The 24329-nt window shown below is 36.6% G+C and overlaps 1 protein-coding gene across 3 annotated transcripts in view; it reads left to right on the forward strand.

Moving 5' to 3' along the window:
- The window catches only part of LOC137718363 (BEACH domain-containing protein B-like), a 30594-nt gene extending 6357 nt beyond the window's left edge, over positions 1-24237 (forward strand). For all 3 annotated transcript variants that reach the window (XM_068457899.1, XM_068457898.1, XM_068457900.1), the window contains 35 exons: positions 724-946; positions 1610-1678; positions 2102-2563; positions 2701-3025; positions 3941-4384; positions 4491-4649; positions 4735-4884; positions 5936-6091; positions 6278-6319; positions 6478-6822; positions 7165-7338; positions 7495-7655; positions 7754-8069; positions 8201-8630; positions 8774-9110; positions 9273-9461; positions 10450-10711; positions 10866-11057; positions 11140-11358; positions 11460-11636; positions 12268-12383; positions 13831-14295; positions 14437-14650; positions 15193-15414; positions 15575-16042; positions 16120-16449; positions 16537-16989; positions 17089-17135; positions 17227-17320; positions 18194-18400; positions 20668-20793; positions 20913-21284; positions 21376-21607; positions 22074-22840; positions 23755-24237. In XM_068457899.1, the coding sequence (XP_068314000.1) occupies positions 724-946; positions 1610-1678; positions 2102-2563; positions 2701-3025; positions 3941-4384; positions 4491-4649; positions 4735-4884; positions 5936-6091; positions 6278-6319; positions 6478-6822; positions 7165-7338; positions 7495-7655; positions 7754-8069; positions 8201-8630; positions 8774-9110; positions 9273-9461; positions 10450-10711; positions 10866-11057; positions 11140-11358; positions 11460-11636; positions 12268-12383; positions 13831-14295; positions 14437-14650; positions 15193-15414; positions 15575-16042; positions 16120-16449; positions 16537-16989; positions 17089-17135; positions 17227-17320; positions 18194-18400; positions 20668-20793; positions 20913-21284; positions 21376-21607; positions 22074-22774 (8879 nt within the window). In that variant the 3' untranslated portion in view covers positions 22775-22840; positions 23755-24237. The remainder of the gene's footprint in view (positions 1-723; positions 947-1609; positions 1679-2101; positions 2564-2700; positions 3026-3940; positions 4385-4490; positions 4650-4734; positions 4885-5935; positions 6092-6277; positions 6320-6477; positions 6823-7164; positions 7339-7494; positions 7656-7753; positions 8070-8200; positions 8631-8773; positions 9111-9272; positions 9462-10449; positions 10712-10865; positions 11058-11139; positions 11359-11459; positions 11637-12267; positions 12384-13830; positions 14296-14436; positions 14651-15192; positions 15415-15574; positions 16043-16119; positions 16450-16536; positions 16990-17088; positions 17136-17226; positions 17321-18193; positions 18401-20667; positions 20794-20912; positions 21285-21375; positions 21608-22073; positions 22841-23754) is intronic.
- The last annotated feature ends 92 nt before the right edge of the window (positions 24238-24329 follow it).

Consider the following 24329-nt stretch of genomic DNA (forward strand, 5'->3'; position numbering starts at 1 on the left):
ATTGTTTTCTCGTTTTCATTTGTGTATGGATGTTATAGCTTCATTGTGTAGTTGGTCTTAGTTCCATTATTTTTATTTTTGAGAAGAATCTTAGTTCCATTATTTTGGAGAGATTATTTTCATTTGGTGATCTGTACATGACACTTAGTGCTCCACATGCTTGTATCCGAAATGTCTGTCTTTATTTTTTTTATACTTGAGTATGTCTGTGCCATTTATTTCATTTCTTTTCTGGCAGTCTCTTTTTCCCTTTTTTTGTTAAATTATCTTTCTCTTCTTTCTGTAGCTTGTGATAGAATTAAAAATTGTTCGAGTTAATTCAACATGCTTTTGGAAAATCTCATAATGTTGAGAAAAGCCAAAAAAAAAAACGAAAAGAAATAATGTTATTCACAACAATTGGATTTTCGTTGATTTTTTTTTCTATGGTTGTATGAATTCCTATGTTGTCCTTAGCATGCGCTCTTGGTATTGTTTCGTTTTCATAGGGTTCAGTGCACATACTAGATGAGGACATCCTACACTATCCCATGCCAGTCCCTGTTATCTTAAGATCCTGCTATTTTCTTCCCCTACCCTTCATTTTTAACTTTTGGATATATTTGAGTTCTATGAAGACCCCAAATTCTTTTTGGTATCTGTATGATATCCTTAGTGCCTTTTGTAAACCCTGTACTCTCTTTGCACCTACATTTTCATTGATTGAGATTGTTCTTGTCCCAGAGCTGCTGCGTGTAAGCAGAAGGTTGAGCATGAAAGAACAGTGGACGGATACCTCACTTCTGTATTTGTCTTTAAGAATTCTTCATACGACATTAGCACAGAATCCTCGTGGTCAAAATCATTTTAAAAGCATTGGAGGACTTGAAGTTCTGTTGGATGGTCTTGGAATACCGTCAAGTAATGTGCTAATACTGAAAAGTTCTGCTTCTGCCATTGAGAAAAGGTAATACCAACTCCTTGTGTATGACTTGCATCCTGAGGTTCATTTATCTTGTGCAATCATATATGCAAAATTTTCTTAAATTGCTAATGAATGGGTGAGTATCATTTCATTTTATTTACAGCTTTCTTAAGTTTGCGGGGGATGTAAATTAAAATTGAAAATTTCTATGAAATGATTTCTATATCTGTTTGATCTCCTTCAACTTCAAGATAGAGATTATGCAGGTCAAGGTGTGCTTTTGTTTGTTTTTGGGTCATCTTAAAACCTGAGTATCTTTAGTTAGTGTCCGGGTTATGGGAATGTGGCTCTGCCAGATCAAGAGTATGTATTAGTTGACTACTAGAATTTGCTTGAGATTTTATCTCTCAACTTTTTCTGGTTAAGTCTTCTAGCATGTACAATTAGAATATAGTATTTTCTCGCTGAACAGCTTATCGACGTCATAATAAAATCTCCGGTAAAGGGAGGAATCTGTGTAATATATCTGCGTATGTGTTTTCGTTTCGTATTTTTAAGATGTACTTTAATCAATAAAGTAAGATTTTGCTGATTTGAATTGATTTACTATGTGAAGTTGAGAACTTCATAGCAGTTTTTCTGACATGAGTCTTTGTGTTATACACTCCATCATAAGCTCTGATATATGCTCACTATTTTTTGCAGATATGAGAACCCCTTGCTAAAAAATTTCCAGCTCCATGTTCTTTCTCTGGAAGTTCTCAAAGAGGCTGTGTATCCTTTGTTGGTTAACTTGTGAACTTTTGTACTTTTGTTTAACTAGGAATTTGATGTTGTGATTTCTTTTCTCCCTATAAATGAAAGTTGTCTTACTGTGTACCGTATGTGTTTATTGGGAATTTATACTTATACCCATTGAATTTCATGGAGACCTTCAATGCATATTTGTTGCATGTATGCATATATAGTTGAATTGAATGGGTACAAGCATAAATCCAATAAACACATCAGGGAAGTACTGTTCCTATTCCATCATTTCCTGTTTGGTGCAACAAAGATCTGCTGTAGCTTTGCCTTTTCACTATTCCTTCTTCTGTTTATCAAATAGTAGATGCGACCGTATCTGTTGTGCAAATTTGCAATTGTATCCTCAGTTAACTGGAAAGAACACTATTGATTCCCTTGACAAGTATGCAGCTTTGGGAATATCAGCAACTTGCAATTTCTTTGTGAAAACGGGAGGGTTCAAAAATTCGCAAATAGCTTTTGTTCGCCTGCTTTCTTGTTTCAAGAGTACAAACAGCAGACCAAGAATATTCCTGGTCAGCCTGATTTCCAAACGCCGATGATTGACTTTGGAAGTGAGAATACTGTGGAAAACCATATAACAGAGACTTCTGTTGCACTGCCTGCCAATGATTATTTCTCTCAACTTTGGAGTGATTATGCTGTTAAGCTGAGCAGAGTATTTTGTTCTTTTCTTCCTGCTTCAGAAGATATTAAATCTCATGATCTCGAAACATCCACTGGCCGAGCTGCTGTGGCAGTCTCTTCATTGTACGGTGAACTTTCGATCAAATGGATTGTGAGGGTTCTTCTTACAGTGTTCCCCTGCATTAAGGTCTGTTCAAATCAAAACGAACTGCCAAGCCAATTAAGGTAAATTTATTTCAGAAGTATTGTGCCAAGCCACTTCCAATTATTTATTAGGTGTTGTTGCTTCTGTCTTAATGTACTTTTTCAATTTCTCTCCCTTTCTTATGAATCTTACTCTTTGCTATTTGCATTATCTGTAGGGTCTTTGTCAATACTCTGCAGCATTGCGTTTTAAATGCATTTAGGAAGGTTCTTGTTTCATCTCCAGTGTCACTCAAAGTATTTCGGGAAGAGGGAATCTGGGAACTCATATTTTCTGAGAATTTTTTCTATTTTGGACCAGCATCTGATGACCTTTGCGGAGAGTGTTGCACTTATTATGAGTCCCCAAGGAACCTTGAACTACTTTCTGCTTCTAGTGGCATGAACAGTCAAGCAAAAGTTTGTGGGATTGAAATTCTCCAAATGGAAGTGATTTCATTTGTGGAGTTTGCTGCAACTTCTAGTGGAAGTGCTCATAACTTGGTTGGTTTTTCTCTGACATTTACTCTTCACCAAACTCACAAACTTTTGTTTTATGTATCTGACTATCTGGTCAGCTTAAACATTAGAACATATAAGTACTGCTGATTTATTGTGCTTAGGAAAATAACATATTGTTTAAAGTGAGGGTTTGATATGGGTGTGAGGTGTTCTGAGGGCTGACAAAGGTGTTAAGGAATGCCTTCTTGTTTTGGTATTGCTGTTGTTAAGCTGTTAGGTGACAAGCATTAGGGACAATAGAGGCCCTGAGAAATACCTTTCCCAGAGTTTCAGCCTATGCATCTCTGCAAACACGAAACATATGTGCAAGGGGAAAACAACTTGTCAATGTCCTCTGAGTAGTTGTAGTACTGGGCAGCGCTGTGGGCTTCTGTATCTCCTATTTTAAGAATATACATCTGTCGACCATTTAACTAGATTGGAAGGCTGCAGTATCTTGATCAATCTTAATTCTTTTATAAATGCAGCCTTATGTAGTTTTTGTTTTGTTTTGTTTCTGTTCATGGTGGATTACTTGTCCCCTTAGATGTACAGCTGTGCTAATTGACTTTTTATTTGTAATGTTTATGTATTAGTATTTTTTTTTTGTCAAATATATTAGTATTAATTTTATCAAGTAACTACCCACGAAGTGGGTGCTTTGTTTGTAATCTTCAAAATGATGTAGTTTGCCATTTTACCCTTATTAATTAAATTGTTTTGTTTTGAAATTCTTAATTAGGGAGGGGCATTTCTTGCCATTTTGAATGCCACACCTTTTTTGCCTTCTCACTTTATTTATATAGATATAGATAAAGTCTTGTATTTTGATAACAAAAAAAATTGTAGCTTCGAATCAACACCTGCTTCATAATTTCTGCATCTTTCCTGACTTCTTGCCTCTTTTTTGTATGGCAGCCTGAATTATCTGCTTTATTAGATGCCCTTGAACACTCTGCTTGCAGTCCTGAAGTTGCTAGTGTTCTTGCCAAGAGTCTGCGTCGCGTGTTACAGCTTTCATCTGAGAAAACTGTTGCTTCTTTTAAGGCAGTTAATGCATTTCCTCGTGTGCTTAAAGTTGCTTGCATTCAAGCCCAAGAATCAAGAAGGGTTGGAAATACAAACCCTAATGTTGATGAAGCGGTGCCTAGTCATCAGGGATCCAAATCACATCAGACAACGCAAAGATGGCTTAAATGCATGGAGACATCCATGGAGCTCTATATGGAATTTTTCTCAACAGCAGAAGATGCTAGAAGTTTGGTTCTGCGTAGCGTCGAATGTATTGGTTATTTATTTGATTTATTCTGGGAAGAAGGTTTGAGGGATAAGGTGCTTAGGCATATATTTGAGCTGATGAAGGTATTACTTAAGATCTTGTTTTCATTTGATATATATGTCTTGGCTGTTAGTGCTTATAAGCTGATTAACTTTTAATTCTGTTTTGAATTTTATATATTACTTTTAGACTGTACCATCATCTGAAGAGGATCAAAGAGCAAAGTTACAGTTATTTTCTAAATACTTGGAAACATTCACTCAAATAAAGGAACGAGAGAAAAGCTTTGCTGAACTGTCTATCAATTTACTGGTCGGAATGAGAGATATGCTCAAGATTGATCCTGTGGTATAATCCAATGCCTTGATTTTATTTTCATCTTCAGTCTTTTTGTTTGAAGTTCTAATATCTCATCAATATTTGTTTTACACAGTACTATCAAACTTTATTTCGTGATGGAGAGTGCTTTTTGCACGTTGTCTCTTTACTAAATGGCAACCTTGAGGAGGCTAGTGGAGAAAATTTGGTTCTGAATGTTCTTCAAACTCTTACCTGTCTGCTTGCAGGCAATGATGCTTCGAAGGTATTCCTATTTTCGATCTAGATGGACATCTTTTCCATCTTTTTCTAGTATTTAGTGTTCCTTTTTTTTCCTTACAAAAAGTTTGTTTCCACAAAAGAATGTAATCCTCTTTTTCTCATGGTTACTGCCTCTCTTTGTTTGTCGTTGTAGAAGCTTGCGTGCTTGATTTTTGTCTTGTTTGTTCAAAGAAGATGTTAAATTCAGTTTCATGATTTCATCCAGATGAATTCACTGTACATTTGCGTTTTTTATTTACTTTATGGATGTGGCAGTACCATGGAGAATAGAGCATCCGTTTAATATGCATTATGATCACATAAACTTGTTTAAGTTTCCTGCTGATCACAAAGAGAGCAGAAGCCATTTCTTCTTGCACTCTATTTTGATTGAAAAGGGAGAACCCGAGTTACTGATCTAAGTTCCAAAAGAATCAAGGGGACAGCCTTGGTTTATCTCATGCTCCTCTCTCCAACTCTTTCTTTTTTTTTCCCTTACTTTTTTTCTATTAAGAAAAACAGATTCATTAATAAAAGGAATTTACAACTTAGGGGCATCGAATACATGTGTAATAATAATAAAGGAAGCAACACTAAAAACAGAATTACAAAACTAAAGCATTCCAGTCCAAATAAATAGTTTGAAAAGGCCAATCTGCCTTGGAGCCTACAAGGATGACCAAGAACCCTGTCCCACAACCCCAACATCTTCAATAAGGAACCCTTTCTCTAACAGTTTCACACACACACACACACACACACACAAGTGTGGGCTGTAAAATGGTGAGTGGCCTTTGAATTTTTGCGGTTCCTTTATTGGAACATCATGGTCCTTGAATATGTGAAAGAGAATTGTCTTGAATCTCAATTTTTGGCTAATTTATACGTTGTACATGTTGATTTTTGTAAATTTGTCTTTCCGAGGTTGCTTGACTCTCAAATATGCCAGCATTATTATGTAAGCATATGTATTTGATGGGTACTACAATTTCCTTTTCTTGTTCATATTTCTAAGTTTCGAGTTGCTATGTTGACTGGCAGATATATTTTTGCAGGCTACATTTAGAGTTCTTGCAGGCAAGGGATACCAGACATTGCAAAGCTTACTGTTGGAGTCTTGTCAGTCACGCTCAAGTGAAGGACTTTTGAATGCTTTGCTTGATATGCTTGTTGATGGAAAGTTTGATATGAAATCAGGCCCTAAAATAAAGGTGTCTCCCTGATGCAAACCTTATTCAGAAACTTTGTAATGCCCCCTTTTAGGAATTTACTTTTCCATAATGTCCACAGATTTATTTGTTTATGAGTTTTATACTTATGCCAAGTTTGGCTTTGGAATTGAATTCCTGAGTTCCTGCTTCTTGTAATTATATTTTCTTTCACTTCTCTCCATGCAGAATGAAGATGTGATCATACTTTATCTGCGTGTTTTGCGGGAGGTTGGTGATCATTTCTATATTTGTTCTCTATTATGTTTCAAATTTCCTGAAATTTGGATTTCTTATTTTCTTTGGAATCATTATAGATTATTTTGGAATTATGGTTCTGAAAATCTATATCATTCTATATCATTACTTTCTATTTTATGATTGGGCAGAGCAGTGACTCGTTGCAGCATAACGGGCTGGATGTGTTTCAACAACTACTGAGGGATTCCATATCCAATCGGGCTTCCTGTGTCAGAGCAGGAATGCTTAATTTTCTTCTTGATTGGTTTTCACAAGAAGACAATGACAGTGTCATCTTGAAAATTGCCCAACTAATTCAGGTCGTTGGTGGACATAGCACATCTGGAAAGGACATTCGCAAAATCTTTGCCCTTCTCCGAAGTGAGAAAATTGGGAATCAGCAGAAGTATTGCTCACTATTGTTGTCCAGTGTTTTGTCAATGCTAAATGTAAAGGGTCCTACTGCCTTCTTTGACTTCACTGGGAATGATTCTGTAAGTTCAACTCTGTTTTCTGAAGCTCCTTTATTTTTCTTTCTTTTTTTAAATGTTGTTACAAGAAACAAGAAGTTTATTGAATAAAGTGTTGGGATTTATGGCTCAAAATTAGGATGATTCAGAAATTGAATAAAATGTTTAAAGATACTCCCTCTCAATTGTAGCCTTCCCCACTCTCTATAAACTCTAAACTCTAAACCTTTCATATGTACAACCTTCCTGTTCTGTTTTATATTGTTTTATACTATTTGAAATGCCTGAAATTATTTTATCTGTTGTTTCTTGTATCTCATCCTTTTCCTCTCTCTTTCTCTCGCTCTCTCTCTTGTTTGCTTGTAGGGGATCATAATAAAAACGCCTGTGCAGTGGCCTCTGAATAAGGGATTTTCTTTTTCATGTTGGCTTCGCGTAGAGAATTTCCCCAGAAGTGGAAAAATGGGTCTTTTCAATTTTCTTGCAGAAAATGGAAGAGGTTGTATGGCTGCACTTGCAAAGGACAAGTTTCTATATGAGGTAAATATATTTATTGGGGACTATGTTTTCGTGCTTGATTCATATTCTAGATGTGGAAGTGTTCAATCTTGTTGCTATTTTAGTCATTTTCATTTGCCATATCGTAAAGCTTACCACTAGTGTCATGCCACTAATGATATCTTTCATGAATTCCAGTCAATGAATCTGAAGCGACAATCAGTCCAGTTACAGGTTAATATTGTTAGAAAGAAATGGCATTTTCTATGTATAACTCATAGCATTGGAAGAGCATTTTCTGGGGGTAGCTTACTGAGGTGCTATGTGGATGGTGATCTCGTTTCTTCTGAAAGATGCAGGTTGGAGACTGCCTCCGTTCTTCCTTCACATGTATATTTGTTTTATCTTTTGTCTAGTTACAGAGATTATCCCTTACTTTCATACTTGTATGTTTCAGATATGCCAAAGTTAATGAATTATTAACAAGTTGTAGAATTGGCGCAAAATTTGATGTTCCTCTGTATGAAGATGGTTTGGCTTTGGAATCTGTAAAAGATTCGCATCCTTTCCTCGGTCAGATTGGTCCTGTTTATTTATTTAATGATGCCATTTCGTCTGAGCAAGTTCAGGGCATCTATTCTCTTGGGCCGAGCTACATGTATTCGTTCCTTGACAATGAAGCTGCCTCATCTAAGGATAACCTGGTGCTTAGTGGGATCCTTGATGCGAAAGATGGTCTTTCATCAAAAATTATTTTTGGACTTAATGCACAGGTTCTCTGTTCTTCTTAGAAGACTACTTCTCTATAATCTTTGGTTTCTGTTTATGAAGTAACTCTAATCCATTAGTTATCCATATCCTATAAGGAAATGGCGTATTCTGAGCAGTTGGTCTCTTTTTTCAGGCATGTGATGGCAGGAAACTCTTTAATGTTTCACCAATGCTGGACCATGTATCAGATAAGAACTCATTTGAAGCAACTGTAATGGTTGGCACGCAGCAATGCTCCAGACGTTTATTGCAACAGATAATTTACTGTGTTGGAGGTGTATCAGTGTTTTTTCCTCTTATCGCGCAGTCTGAAAAATATGAAAGTGAAGAAAGTGGGCAATTTGAGCATACATTGCCTGTTATCACGAGAGAGCGAGTGACTGCTGAAGTTATTGAGCTCATAGCTTCTGTTCTAGATGAGAACTTAGCTAATCAACAACAGATGCATCTTCTGTCTGGATTCTCAATACTAGGGTTCTTGTTGCAATCAGTTCCTCCTCAGCAGCTTAATTTGGAAACACTTTCAGCTTTAAAACATCTATTTAATGTCGTCGCAAACTGCGGTATAAATTATTACTGTTTCTCAATTCTCATATAACCAGCTGATGCTAATATCTGTAGTTTTCTTTCCTATGTAAGTTGTGCAGAAGTTTCTGAATCATTCATTCGGACAGATTTATTAATTTTCTCCTTATTTTACCTTTAGGCTTATCGGAGCTGCTTACTAAAGAGGCTATATCTAGCATATTTCTTAACCCTCTCATCTGGTTGTATACGGTATATAAGGTGCAGCTTGAATTATACATGTTTCTCATCCAGCAGTTTGATAATGACCCAAGGTTACTTAAAAGCCTTTGCCGGCTCCCTCGTGTTATTGATATAATACGCCAATTTTATTGGGACAATCCAAAAACTCGATTTTCTATTGGAAGCACACCTCTCCTTCATCCCATCACAAAACAAGTTCTTGGAGAGAGACCCAGTAATGAAGAAATACGAAAAATTCGTCTTGTTTTGTTGAGCCTTGGTGAAATGAGCCTCAGGTATGGCTCTTCACTTGAATCAGAGGATTTTTTTTGTTTCCCAACATTTAGCTATGATCATGCTTCTCCTTTCCAACAAACAAATTTAACGTAACAGACTGTCATGTCTTGTTCATTTCATGTTTGAAGTGAAATCTTAAAAAAGTCCTGGGTAATATGCAGGCAGAAAATTGCAGCAGCAGATATCAGAGCTTTAATAGCTTTTTTCGAAACAAGTCAGGATTCAACCTGTATCGAGGATGTTTTACATATGCTTGTTCGAGCACTTACTCAAAAACCACTGCTTGCAGCTTTCCTGGAGCACGTCAACCTGATTGGTGGTTGCCATATGTTTGTTAATCTTCTTCAGAGGTACGCATTGAATATTATGAATTCAATGATATATAAATCTTCACACTAGAGCATGTGGGTAAGACCTTATTTTTCTGAGTGTTCTCTTATTCTATGTATGGACGAGGGACTTTCAAAGTAACTAAACTTCAGACAATTATAAAAAATTCCCTAGAACACTGGTCATTTTAGATAATTGGCAACAGTAGCAATAAAAGCTATATATAAGTATATTGTTTTTATCTGTATGTTATGATGAATAACTATATAATGACATGATCTGTCTTGAGTAATAGGTAAAGCTAAGCTTGTTCTAGTGAATTGCACTACCCTTCCCTAATTGTCATTTATTTTCCTAGAAAATAGAAAATTTCTTTAAAAGTCTTGAAATGAATACAAAGTTGAGAACAAGTAGTCCACGTGAAAGATACAAATTTGAAACTAACTACCAGAGATGGAACATTTTACATTCTGACTATATCATGACACAAACTGTGCAGTGAACTACTGCAGAGCTGCTTCTAATAAACTAAAATTCCAGAAAAAAGATAGAACTGTACTGGAAATACATACCCACAAAGAAGGCCGAAATCTTAGTTTATTGCAATGTACCTCCACACCCACCATGACTTCAATGCTTCTCCAATTTCTCCTTCCAAAGAACCCCTCCTATCACCAAATACCACATGCTTATTACTCAACAAAGAGTGACGAAGTTGCTTCCAGATATAATTGCACAATTGCAAAAATAATTTGTGTATCTAAATATGTATGCAAATGATCAACAGTGAGTTTTGCCCAAATTGCTTAGTGCTTTCTCGTCGAATAACTCTACTCTTATATGATTGTAAATTACTGTAAGTAACTGAGGCGGAAAACTCTTTCTTTTCTAAACCATTGTTTCATAATGCAGTCACTTATATATTTATTTAAAGGAATAGATTGATAAGAAACACAACCTATATTGTCTCTTCTGATTTTGTTTTTCTCTTCTTCTTTTTTTCCATAGGGAATATGAACCTATTAGATTGCTCAGCTTGCAGCTCCTTGGGAGACTTTTGGTTGATCATCCGTCTGAGAAGAAGGGAGCAAGATTTTTTAATCTTGCAGTTGGAAGATCACGGTCTCCTTCAGATGGCCCAAAAAAAATTAGTCTGAAGATGCAACCAATTTTTTCAGCCATGTCTGATAGGTTATTCAGATTTCCACAAACAGATAACTTGTGTGCTTCGTTGTTTGATGCTCTTCTTGGTGGTGCTAGCCCCAAACAGGTACATGTAACAAAGATTTAGAAAAGTAGAAAGCAAAAAATAAAAAATTTGTAGTTCATCCTGTCGTTGTAGCTGTGCAATTATTGGTTGTATTATTGTTTTGATTTTTCTAACAGGATGCTGTGCAAACTGAAAATTGATTTCGGATTTACAGGTGTTACAGAAACACAACCAGGTTGAAAGGCAAAGAAGCAAAGCAAATAGCTCTCATTTTCTCCTTCCGCAAATTTTGGTTCTTATTTTTAGATTCCTGTCTGGCTGTGAGGATGCAGGTTCAAGAATGAAAATTGTCAGAGACTTACTTGATCTTCTTGATTCTGATCCTTCAAATGTTGAAGCTTTTATGGTATATAGCGCAACAAGTGTTTTGTAGTATGCTTTTTCTTATTTAATTAAATTCTCCTGACTTAGTTAAATGTCATGAATAGGAATTTGGCTGGAATGCCTGGTTAACAGCTTGTGTGAAGCTTGGTGTATTCAAAAACTACAAAGTTAATCCCCAAGACCAAGATGATAATGAGAGAAATGAGCAAGATTTGGTGAGGAATCTGTTTGGTGTTGTTCTTTGTTACTATGTTCATTCTGTCAAAGGTGGGTGGCAACAGTTAGAAGAGACGGTGACTTTCCTACTAATGCAGTGTGAACATGTACGTTAAAATCCGCTCTCTGCTATTCTACATCTCTAATTAATTATAGACTTCGTATGATCTTAAGCTTTATTTGTTTTTTTTTTTGCTTTTTCTGGCAGGGGGGCATTTCATTTCGATACTTGCTTCGAGATATTTATAAGGATTTGATCAGTAAACTTGTGGAATTGTCTTCTGAAGAGAATATCTTTATCTTGCAACCATGCCGGGACAACACCTTATACCTTCTAAGACTGGTCGATGAGATGCTTATCTCTGAAATAGACCAAAAACTTCCGGTAATCAGCTTTCTTGGAATTGAGATCATAATATCCTAACTATTCCCATGCTCAACCACCCCACCCAAGCTTAAATAGAAATAAAAAAGAGCAATGGATACAATAATTTATCATTTTACAAAAGTACATGAGCAGATACATTGCAGTCAGTCTACTAATTCAACTGCTTCACTTAGTGGATACTCAATGATCAGATGACCGTCCAATTGTGCTACTCTAACTTCAGTCTTCCTATTCAGATTTATTAAGATGCTCTCCATCTTTCCTCGGTTGTGGATAGATGACTTGAAATTCAAAATATGACCAGTTATTCTTATCTCTTGGCAATCATATCACAGTTCTAAATTTTCACATCAAATGCTTAGCTATTTCGCCAGTTTTCTGTTATGTCTACTAAACCAATAATTCCCAATGGGTATGTTGGACGAACTTTGGTGACAGTCAGCCAATGCAGTTGGTGGTTCCTTCAATTTTCTTTTAGTAATGGATTTTTTAACTCTCTGCTCCTATATGCATACACAAAAGCATTGCTTAATTGGTTTTCAATGATATGAAATGGCTTGTAATTTTCTGTTTATTTCATTTTAGTTGCAGAGGTGAGATTATCATTTAAAATTCGACTTTCTTGTAGTTTCCGGCAAGTAGCTCTGACTTTTCCCTGGATTCACTGGAGCTAGAACGCCATAAAGATTATGGCTCTGCTTTGTATGAAGTGCTGGAAGGAGAAATTGATAGCCAAACATCCAGGTACTAGCTTCTGGAGTCGCAACTTTTATTCCTGAAACTGATGTCCATTATGATGTCAGTCACTAGTACTGTCTGTGTGGATTTAACCTATCTAGTGAATCTGCAATAAATTTAATTGTGCCAGATGAATCTTCATTGGAGGGAGTAGTACTGAGGGCATTCTAGGATGGTGCTCTATCTGTCGGTTTAGTTTTTCTATTTGGGTTTAGATGTTTCTGCTTTCGTTTTAGGTTTCTTGGCCTACTTGTAGATTTTTCTAGAGGTAAAGAGAATAATGTGACCCTAATAGGTCTTCTATTTGGGTTTTTATGTTTTTGCTGCTGTTTTAGATGTTTCATGACCTACTTGTAGATTTCTCTAGAGGTAAGAGAATAATGTGATCTTTTAAACTTCTCTGAGGATTAAATAGTACATAGTTGATTACAGGGAAAGAAAATAAAGGATTTGTTAGAGTCAGAATGATAGTTTAATGCTGTTCTTGACTTGATGCATGTTTTGTTGTGAATATCGCGTTTAAAAATGGGAAAAATAGAACAAACTCCGGAAATCGAAAACAAATAACCAAGATAAATAACACCAAGAATTTACGTGGTTCGGCAATATGTGCCTACGTCCACGGGACAGCAACAACAATCTTTCACTATATCAATAATGAGTACAACCAATAATCTAGCCAAATCTCTAGAACTAGGAATTGACGAAAAACCTGAAAGAACAAGAACAAGAAATACACTATCTCTTTTCTCTTCTCTCGCACACTTTACAAAATTCTCTCACTCTAATCCCTTGAGTGGTATACAATTTGTTGTTTTGCCTTCTTCTCAAAACTAGTACAATAGTCCCTTTATATAGACATAATAAAGGTCGTCTTCAATAAGGATTACTAATCCTAATTGGAATCTAGTTATGAATCCTTCTCCAATTGAGAAACTAACTCCAATTGGGAAAACAATTTAATCCTCTAAGACTATAATTCCTTATAGACGTAGGACAACTTATCATGGGCTGGAAAAAACCCAACATGTTTCATCTACACAGGATATCCAGAGATGGATATTTTAGATTGTTAGGTCTGGTTCTGATGCCTATTTTTGAGTCTTCTCTAGAGGGCAACATGCCCAAATCTCCAATCACTGGGAAAGGACAAGGAGTCACAAAACTGTGGTGGTTAATCTCTGATGTTTGTGGTCTGTATTGGCTACATCAAAGGAAGAATTCTCATAGTTTATGACATTCTTTGACTACAACTTTCAGTTGGATTTAGGAACCTGGGGGAGTTCTCTTTTCAACTTTGAAGTTCTTGTGCAGTTTATTTATTTGTATTTTCTTTTGGAGTGAGACTGTGTTGGAATCTAGGACTTCTACTGTTGTCTCTGTCATTCCTTTTCATGATGTGTCATGATTTATGATGAATACGATTCATGTTCTGATTGACATTTTTGTTTAGGATCCCTGGGAGTTACAAGCAGCCAATTGATAATGCAGATGACATAGTAAATGACAAGTGGTGGAATCTGTATGACAATTTGTGGATTATTATAAGTGACATGAATGGTAAGGGACCAAGCAAGATGTCACCCAAACCATCACCATCTGCAGGTCCATCTTTTGGCCAAAGAGCACGTGGCTTAGTAGAATCTCTGAATATTCCTGCTGCAGAGGTGGCTGCAGTTGTTGTATCAGGAGGGATAGGCAGTGCGCTAGGTGGCAAACCTAACAAAGTTGTTGATAAGGCAATGCTCTTGAGAGGGGAGAGGTGCCCAAGAATCATTTTTCGACTTGTCATCCTATATCTATGCAGATCTTCTCTGGAAAGAGCATCACGTTGCGTCCAACAAGTCATTTCGCTTTTGCCATGTCTCTTGGCAGCTGATGATGAGCAAAGCAAAAGCAGATTGCAGCTGTTCATTTGGTAGCCACTTTTCACCTTTGAGGTTTCTAACCAAGTTCACTATAATAGGAAAAAACAATTCTAATTTGGGAGATAAAATTATGATTTCTTTGTTTATAGTGTTATTCACAAAAATTTAACTTAAGTTAACATTGTGGCCAGGGCTTTGCTTGTTGTTAGGTCGCAATTTGGAATGTTGGATGATGGTGCTCGTTTTCATGTGATATCACACTTGATTCGAGAAACTGTCAACTTTGGCAAATCAATGCTGGCTACTAGCATGATGGGGAGAGATGACCCCTTGGACTCGGCAAATAGTGTAAAAGAAACAGGATCAATTCAGAATTTAATTCAGAGGGATCGAGTGCTAGCAGCAGTGCGTATTGCAAGTTATTTTAGTGATGTTATATACATATATATATATTATGTTCTATCCCCGCACTCACACTTAAATAAATGTTTAGTGCTGATATATTTATAGCGTTAATATATAAAATTTGGTTGAGCCATGCAGAAACAGCGCACCTAAATAGGCTTAAATGTGCTTTGTGCCATGTGGTGCCATGCATGATTGTCTTAGACCTAGGATTGAACGTGCCTGTGCCTGTCATGTCTTTGAACGGGCCCCTATGGTTTTCCTTTCATAGAACATAATTTATAAAATGAATCTTAGTTATAAGGTAGTATTAACGAGTAAGGTTAGAAATAGTTTAATTGCTCAACTTGACAGATTAAGAAATGAGAATAAAACGCGACTTACCAAAATAAATAAGTAACACGCTGAGTAACTTTACCATTTGTAATTAATCATGGTATTTATTGTTTAATTTGAGATATAAAATAAAATAAAACAATAAGAGGCAAAATATGCGTTGTAATCCTATGTCATCTACTGTTTTACTTAGTTTTATTTTTCAGGTAGCTGATGAGGCAAAATATGCAAAGTCATTAGATACAGATCGTCAAAGGCAGTTGCGTGAGCTCCAATCTAGGTTAGATGAAAATTCCTCTGCAGAATCTAATACTAGGAAAGCTTTTGAAGATGAGATACAGAGTAGCTTGGTCTCCATTCTTGCTTTAGATGACAGCAGAAGAGCTGCATTCCAGCTCACTCATGAGGAGGAGCAACAAAATGTTGCTGTATGTGTTCCACTTTTTTCTGTTACTGAACATCGCTTTTCAAAATGAATAATAAACTAGGAGCATGCAATTTCTTTTGTTCATTATTACCGTTGTTTCTCTTCTGACTTGTGATGCATATTATCAATGCTTGTAATTACTGACATACTTAAATTTCCAGGAAAAATGGATACACATGTTTCGTGCTTTGATTGATGAGAGAGGTCCATGGTCTGCTAATCCTTTTCCAAATAGTGCTGTGAGGCATTGGAAACTTGACAAGATAGAGGATGCCTGGCGACGTAGGCAAAAGTTGAGACAGAATTATCATTTTGATGAAAAGCTGTGTCATCCTTCATCATCTACGCCCACTAATGAGGTTGCACCTCCTGTTAATGAAAGTAAATCTGGTTTCGTGGGGCACATTCCTGAGCAAATGAAGCGCTTTTTGCTGAAAGGGGTATGGAAGATAATTGATGATGGGAGCTTAGAACCCAATGAAATTGATAATGAACTTGGTGGGCAGAAACCGACCCTCCCGAAAGATACTTCAGACAGCCAGTGCTCGGAATTATCCAAAGACAGTGGTGATTGGATGCAGGAAAGAAAAGATTCTTCATCCCCTTTACTTGAGACAGAAACTAGTGAGGTATTGGAGAGATGAATATGTTCACTGCTTGCTTTAAAAATGAAATTAAACTTCTAATGTCGGGATTTCTGTTTCAGGTTCTTACATCAGTTCCTTGTGTGCTTGTAACCCCAAAAAGAAAATTAGCTGGACATTTGGCAGTGATGAAAAATGTCTTGCATTTCTTTGGTGAATTTTTGGTTGAAGGTAGTGGAGGATCATCTGTTTTCAGAAACTTCCATGCTCCAAGTAATCATGATTTGGCCAAACCTGATCAAAAGCAAAAGTCTCTGAAACAGCCTCTAAATCTTGGTTTGGATTCTGAGAAGGCAGCCACAGTTGATAAATTTGATGCAATGAATGAAACTGTTCTTAATAGAAAACAATTAAAAAATATTAAGCGCCACAGGAGATGGAATATTGGCAAGGTTGGAGAAATAATTTTCATTTAGCTTTATTTTTAGTGTCTCTTGCGTATTGTAGTCATCTTTATTTGTTTTTATTTTTTATCACAGATAAAAGCTGTCAGTTGGACTCGTTATTTGCTTCGATATTCTGCAATAGAGATTTTCTTCAGCGATTCATCTGCGCCAGTATTTTTGAATTTTGCATCCCAGAATGATGCAAAAGATACTGGAACCTTAATAGTTGCTACCAGAAATGAATATTTGTTTCCGAAAGGAAGTGGTCGTGACAAAAGTGGAGCTATTTCATTTGTTGATAGACGTGTAGCACTGGAGATGGCAGAAACTGCTCGAGAGAGCTGGAGGAGAAGGGATATGACAAATTTTGAATATCTAATGATTCTCAATACACTGGCTGGAAGGTCGTATAATGATTTGACCCAGTACCCTGTCTTTCCTTGGATCTTGGCTGATTACTCCTCTGAGCTTCTTGATTTTAACAAGTCTTCCACCTTTCGGGATCTTTCAAAACCAGTTGGTGCACTTGATATGAAGCGATTTGAGGTTGGTTTGTATGTCATAAATTATTTGACAAACATAATCAATTCACATATTTGTGCATCTGTTTTTAACAAAATTATGGTGGCGTGCTTTCCCATACAGGTATTTGAAGATAGGTACCGTAGCTTCACTGATCCTGATATACCTAGGTAATATCCAAAGCCAGGTCAAGAAAAAATGATTTTTTAGGTCCCAAGTGCTCTTTCTTTAATTGTCTCACCTGCATTTTAACATTTGCAGTTTTTACTATGGGTCTCATTACTCAAGCATGGGGATTGTGCTTTATTACCTTCTGAGATTAGAGCCGTTTACTTCTCTCCATCGAAATTTACAGGTACTCTCGTGGACAGTATCACATACCTTAAGTATCTTATGATATGTTATAAGTCTTCTTTTCAACTAAAATAAGGTGATTCCTAGAGAGCTTTATCTTTTGTACCCAACAAACTACATTACAGTTTTTCCTTTCATGGTTATTTTATCCTTCCATCACCATTTTTTCCTTCTTCATCTTTTTATTTTCATCTTTTGGATATCAATAAGCGGAGGGTTATTCACATTTAAAAATTTCAAAGCATGAGTTTCTGCCTAATCTTGGAATTATGGGCAATTTCACATGCATGACCAATAAGCAGAGGGTTATTCACATTTAAAATTTTCAAAGTATGAGTTTCTGCCTAATCTTGGCATTCATATCACATTGTTTGAATTTTTATGTCTTTCTCAACTCTGAAGTGTGATATGTAATGTGTGCGTAGAGTTTTTAGGGTATCAGCTTTTTTAATTAATATTTCTTAGAGGATTCTTTTTTATATGACATTTTACCAGAGATTATGTGAGATTTTAATTTTACCAAAGATATAGAGGTTCTGATGAAGCATATCCTCACGAGACACCACAATTGGACATAGGACTATACTTTTCAACACATTATCTAGGGTTTTCAAAAACCACGGGCTAATCACTGTTTATTGTGGATTTTTATTCTAGTCAGTATTTTCTCTAAATCTAGCTTTATGATTTTTTTGAATCGTATTTCCTATTTCTATATATAAGGTTATAGAGTTGGTGCTTAAGTGTAGTATCTTTTTTTTTTTTTTTTTTTTTCTGGAGCTATTGTGGTGCCATCTCTTATCATTTGTCTACTTTCTTACCATACTGGATCCTGATTAATGGTCCATGAATTTTACATGTTTCTTTTTATCAGGGTGGTAAATTTGACCATGCTGACCGTCTCTTTCAAAGCATTGAGGGAACATATCAGAACTGCCTTTCTAATACTAGTGATGTGAAGGAGTTAATACCGGAGTTCTTTTACATGCCAGAGTTTCTTGTTAATTCAAATGCTTATCATTTTGGTATGAAGCAAGATGGAGAACCTATTGCAGATGTTTGTCTCCCACCCTGGGCCAAGGTATGTAATATCTTCTCCAAGTAATGGATAATGCAGCAAGAAATGTTTTCCCTCATCAGTGCAATTTGTTTTGGTTCATTACATGCGTTATCTTTTCATAAAAAGAGGAACTTAGAATGATAGTTGAAACAAACTTGTGAATTTGTATAGTTGCACAAGATCTATTGACCTTGCTTTAATTCAAAGGGTGCCCCTGGAAAGATATTACGGTGATAGTAAGTGTTGTAGCACGGTTAAAAGCTCATGCAGATTGAGGAGTGTTTGGGGAATCCACTCCAAACCATTCCACATCCTATTTAATTTCTGTGGAATTGAACCCTATGTCCCTTCTGGGAATATAAGTGTAGGTTGGGCAAAAGTTACAGTGTGCATTCAATGACTAGGCTTTGACAGTTATGGAAATCAGTGTGCATATCAATATAAAATCTACCAAAATCAACAGGTTCTGGAACCACATTGCTTTGACTAGAAATGGAGAGATGTAAAGAGTATACTGACCAAGTTGATTATGGTCAACTTCATAGACCAGAAGTGCACTCTAGCTAACTGAATGTGTCTTTGCAGGTAGGAATTGACTACATTTAGGAGAACGCTGATAATATGTGAAGTAAAAAATTAACACAATAAAAAGGGAAACAGTGGATTTGTTTACGCAAGTGGATCAGTCATGATACTTACCTGCGGGAACTGTTTATATTTTATAAAGAAAATATAAAATAAGTATAAAAAAGTTTTTCATTGGGACTTGATAGATACAATCACCGTTGGCGTACAGATACACAAGACACATATGTCTTGTCTGCATGTTTCTTAAACATATGACCTTGCCAATTTTCTCTCTTTGTTTGGGTATAAAAGTTTGCCAGCACTGAGACTGCACCGTTGGAATCAAATTCTCTTTTGGAACAAGGTGATAAGGAGCAAGTATGGGTTGGAGGCTAATGGGTGGGACGCAAACCCTTAGCTGTGTGGTTCAAGTTGTAGCCCTTGGATATATATTTCTTCTGGTCTTTCTTCTTTCCTAGAGTGCTGCAAGTTTGAGGTTGGCAATGGGGAAAGGGTGAGGTTTTGGGAGGATGGTTGGTTGGAGGGTGGACCGTTGAAAGATTAGTATCCTAGATTATTCTTGTTATCAAGAAAGCACGACCAGAGCATTTCAAGTCTTGTGGATTTTTCTTTTCAGTCATGAAGTTGGAATTTTGATTTCAGAAACTTGAATGATAGCAGAGGCGGCTAGGTTATTACAGAAGGTGGAAAATGTTAGTTTGATTCAATCAATAACGGATAATAGAAGGTGGAAACTAGACGGATCAAGATTGTTAACTTGCAAATCCTATAGCTCTTTCTTGTGCAGCAATGGAGCTGCACAACATTTTCCACCCTTTTCTCAGATTTGAAAATCAAAAGCTCCTCCAAAAGTCAAAGTTCTTGCATGGTTAGTGGCTATCGGGAAGGTCAACACCTGTGATCAAGTTCAAAGGTGAAGGCTTTTATTTGCATTTCTCCTCATTGTTGCAGCTTGTGTAAATCTGAGGAGTGTTAATCATGTTTTTCTCCATTGTTCTTACTCGATACAGCTGTGGCGGAAATTGTTCAAGGAAGTTAGAGCTAGTTGGGTTATTCCAAAAGATTGTTTCGAGCTTCTAAGTACCAAGTTCGAGGCTTTAGGAAAGGGGAGGAAAGCTACAGCTTTGTGGGACTGTTTGGTGTTGGCAATTTTTTGGAATATTTGGTTGGAGCGTAATAGGAGAATTTTTTAGGATTGTAAGGGAGTGGGAGTAGAGGAACTATGAGGTAGAGTAATATTCTGGGCATCAGTTTCGAATGAGTTCAGGGATTGTTCTCCTTCTTATATAGTGATGGATGTGTTAGCAGCCGTAAAATGAATTTGGTTCTGCTTTAGTTACATGTAAATAGTCCTACCTGAGAGGTTTTAGCTTGTTTTTGTTGTTGCTGGATTTCTTATCCAGTTTTTGTAATTCATAGGGGTGTCACTCATTCTTTTGGAAGCCATTGTAAAGGATTTCTGCTTTACACATATAACTTTAGAAACTTTTCTTTTGGAATAAGACATCTGAGGTTTAAGCTTTTGTTTTCTTTTCATCATCTTCCATCTTTTCTATGACATGAGATTTATTCACATTAGATACACCATTTCATTTTCATTGTTTTCTTTTCTTGCTACCTGATCCAATTATTTATTCAGGGCTCATCTGATGAATTGGTTTACATTCTTTTTTTGCTACCTGATTCAATTATTTATTCAGGGCTCACCTGAAGAATTTATTAACAAGAACAGAGAAGCCCTTGAAAGCGAATATGTTAGCTCTAATCTGCACCATTGGATAGATTTGGTATTTGGTTACAAGCAGCGTGGAAAACCTGCTGTAGAGGTACCTATGTGATAATTCAAACATTTTTTCAAAGTCTCCCGAACATTTTGTATTGCTTGATACAACTCTTTTACAAATAAACTGATCTCTGAAAATATTATTGAAAATTTGAAATGCAGGCAGCAAATATTTTTTATTACTTAACCTATGAAGGTGCTGTTGACCTGGAGACCATGGAAGATGATTTGCAAAGGTCAGCTATTGAAGACCAAATTGCAAATTTTGGCCAGACACCAATTCAGATTTTCCGTAAAAAACACCCAAGAAGAGGGCCACCTATTCCAATTGCACATCCCTTGCGCTTTGCACCTAGTTCTATTAACTTGACATCGATTGTTTGTAGTACAAGTCAAACACGGTCGGCTGCATTATATGTTCGGACTGTGGACTCCAATGTCGTTCTTGTAAACCAGGGTCTCACCTTGTCAGTTAAGATGTGGTTGACAACCTCACTGCAATCTGGTGGAAATTTTACCTTCTCTGGCTCCCAGGTTGGGATTTTGTTCTATTGTTTATTATTATGTTTGATTTGATTTTTTCTGGTAAGCATGTGCTTACTGCTTACTAAATTAACATGTACAGGATCCTTCATTTGGCGTTGGTTCTGATATTCTCTCTCCTCGTAAAATTGGGAGTCCTTCAGCTGAAAATTTTGAACCTGGAGGACAATGCTTTGCAACCATGCAAACACCATCTGAGAATTTTTTGATCTCATGTGGCAATTGGGAAAATAGCTTTCAGGTTATATCGTTATATGATGGCAGAATGGTACAAAGCATCAGACAGCATAAGGATGTGGTCAGTTGTGTTGCAGGTATGTTTAACTAGAAGCCGAAATTATGGTTTCCTTTATGGCACATGCATGTGAAGAATAAAGACAAAGTTTGCTTCAGCCTATTTAAATTGAATTAATGAAATACAGCATAGATGGCCGAGTGAAATGATTTTTTTCTCCGAGGGCCATGTGTTGGTTTGTTACTGTGATATCTGGGTTATGTTACCTTTTCTAGCACACAATGCTCATGTAGTCTTAATATGTTGTGGTTGGTTTTTTAAGCAAGTGAATCAAGGCTTGTGTCCTAATGTCATGCATGTTTTTTTTGGGGACTATGAACTGTGGTAACCAATTGGGTGCTCAAATTCCAATGCATTAATATTTAATCAATAACAACTCCACTGATTTTTCCTCCTGCTTTGGGCTGAGGTTTTATTTTTGGCTTTTTAATTCTGGTACGGTTCTTCATAATGCTTTCTAAGATGTAACATTTATAATGTTGCAGTGACATCTGATGGAAGCTTCCTTGCAACTGGAAGTTATGACACTACAATTATGGTGTGGGAAGTCTTTCGAGGTAGAACCCAAGAAAAGAGACCTCGTAATACACAGACAGAACTACCACGAAAAGATTATGTCATTGTTCACACTCCTTTTCGTATTCTCTGTGGGCACGATGATATAATTACATGCTTGTATATCAGCGTGGAGCTTGACATAGTGATCAGTGGATCAAAAGATGGAACTTGTGTTTTTCATACCCTGCAGAGTGGAAGATATGTAAGATCCTTGCGCCATCCATCTGGATGTGCATTGTCAAAGCTCGTCGCTTCTCGACATGGACGGATTGTGTTTTATGCTGATGATGATCTGAGTTTGCATCTTTATTCAATTAATGGTAAACATCTTGCTTCTTCTGAATCCAATGGTCGCCTCAACTGTGTTGAGTTGAGTCGGTGTGGTGAATTTTTGGTTTGTGCCGGTGACCAAGGGCAAATAGTTGTACGCTCTATGAATTCACTCGAGGTCATAAAGAAATATGATGGTGTAGGAAAGATTATAACATCTCTAACGGTGACTCCAGAAGAATGCTTCTTAGCTGGAACAAAAGATGGAACCATTCTTGTATATTCTATAGAAAATACTCAACTTCGCAAAGCTACTGTTCCTCGAAATTCAAAATCCAAACCGTCTTCAACAGGATAAATTAACCATTTGGGATGGAAATCATTTATTTTCAATGGCAAGCAAGGATTTGGGAGGTGAATCAAGGTATGCACTGTAGCCATTTTCCTGCAAGTTCACTTCTGGAATTTCGGTCACTTTATAAATGCCTTTATTTGGGAAATATAGACTTAATAATTGTGATTGTTTTTTCTTCTTTAGTACTGTATTCGCTATTCATTGTACTGGTTTGACATGTTATTTTTTATCCAGTAAGATGCACATTAATCTTTATTTGAACATAAACCAAAACAACCAAACATATATTGGCATATGGTAACAATTTTCCATATTCCCTCATGGCTGGATGGAAATTCTAGTAACGTGTTGAACAGTCTGTTGGTTTATTACTTTCCTCAAAAGCTTAAGCTGCCAAACTGTGGACCAGGACAATTGTTTTCTATCCACCCCGAGTTCTTTGAACACAATTAAGGCCATGGAATTTTTGCCTGTTTGCTGTACTAAAAATTAAGACTCATTTCGCACCTAAGAAAAACACTAAACTTTTATGTAGCTGCTTGTACGTCCGTGTGCATATGCGTGTGTGTGTGCTGATATCTGATGATAATTCTTGAATTCGTCAACGTCTTAAAATTATGAAATGTGACAGCTGGATATGTTTTGTGTTGGTTGATACAACTCGCGACCCCAGTAACTGTGTGATTGTGTGTGGCTGTTGTGGTTGCTTTATTTCAGATAAAAATCATGTGGTTGGAAGTATCCGTAACGAGACTTGGGATTATTGCAGTATTTGCTTGTGTTTCCGTTAGATTTGGCTGTAATTATATCTATTCATGAACTAATTGTACATTACCTCTTATGATATTAAGCGCGTGTATGTGGGGTGTGTGTTGTCAGATTTTCACAAAAGTGGTGGTTGAAGTGCTCGTAATTACAGTTGAAGTTGTGGTATTTGTTTGTGTGCCTTTAGATTTTGATTATCTTCTCAACCTTCAATACAGGAGTCTGTAAAATATCTCAGAATATTGAGCCATGTCATCGCATGCCAGGCCTCAGACTCATTTTGATTTTGGTTTCATCTCCTTGATGTTTTGGCGTGTCAAGACAATGAACGGGATTACATGCAGTTGCGCAAGAATTGCATGAACATTTTGTTTGAAGCCTGTTCAAGCTCCGGTTATTTTAATGTAACACATTCAGAGCTCAAAAACTTGGTGAGGTGAATTTTTCTGCAACGTTTCAAAATAAGGTAAATTACTGGCTTCTTAAAACTTATAGCCCTTCATTGCCACCCTGTGGGGTGTCAACACATACCTGTACTATATGTTCTTGGTAGGTTAGATTTCAAATATTGTGTATTAACCAGTGGCAGGCCAACTCTGATTTTTCCTTTCCCAAATAGCTAGCGTTAATCCTCCGAACTTTGTATAGACGGGTTGCAATGCCTTTTATTTTGTCTTAAATCAATGAAACCCCCTTTTTTCTTTCCTGTGTAGCATATTTAGTTTGCATAAATCATCTGAAGTTACGGGTATTTTAGTAGTTACGGTTTTCCATAGGTGGGCTGCGATGCCTT

The sequence above is a fragment of the Pyrus communis genome, chromosome 15 (assembly GCF_963583255.1).
Source record: "Pyrus communis chromosome 15, drPyrComm1.1, whole genome shotgun sequence".
Lineage (NCBI taxonomy): Eukaryota > Viridiplantae > Streptophyta > Magnoliopsida > Rosales > Rosaceae > Pyrus > Pyrus communis.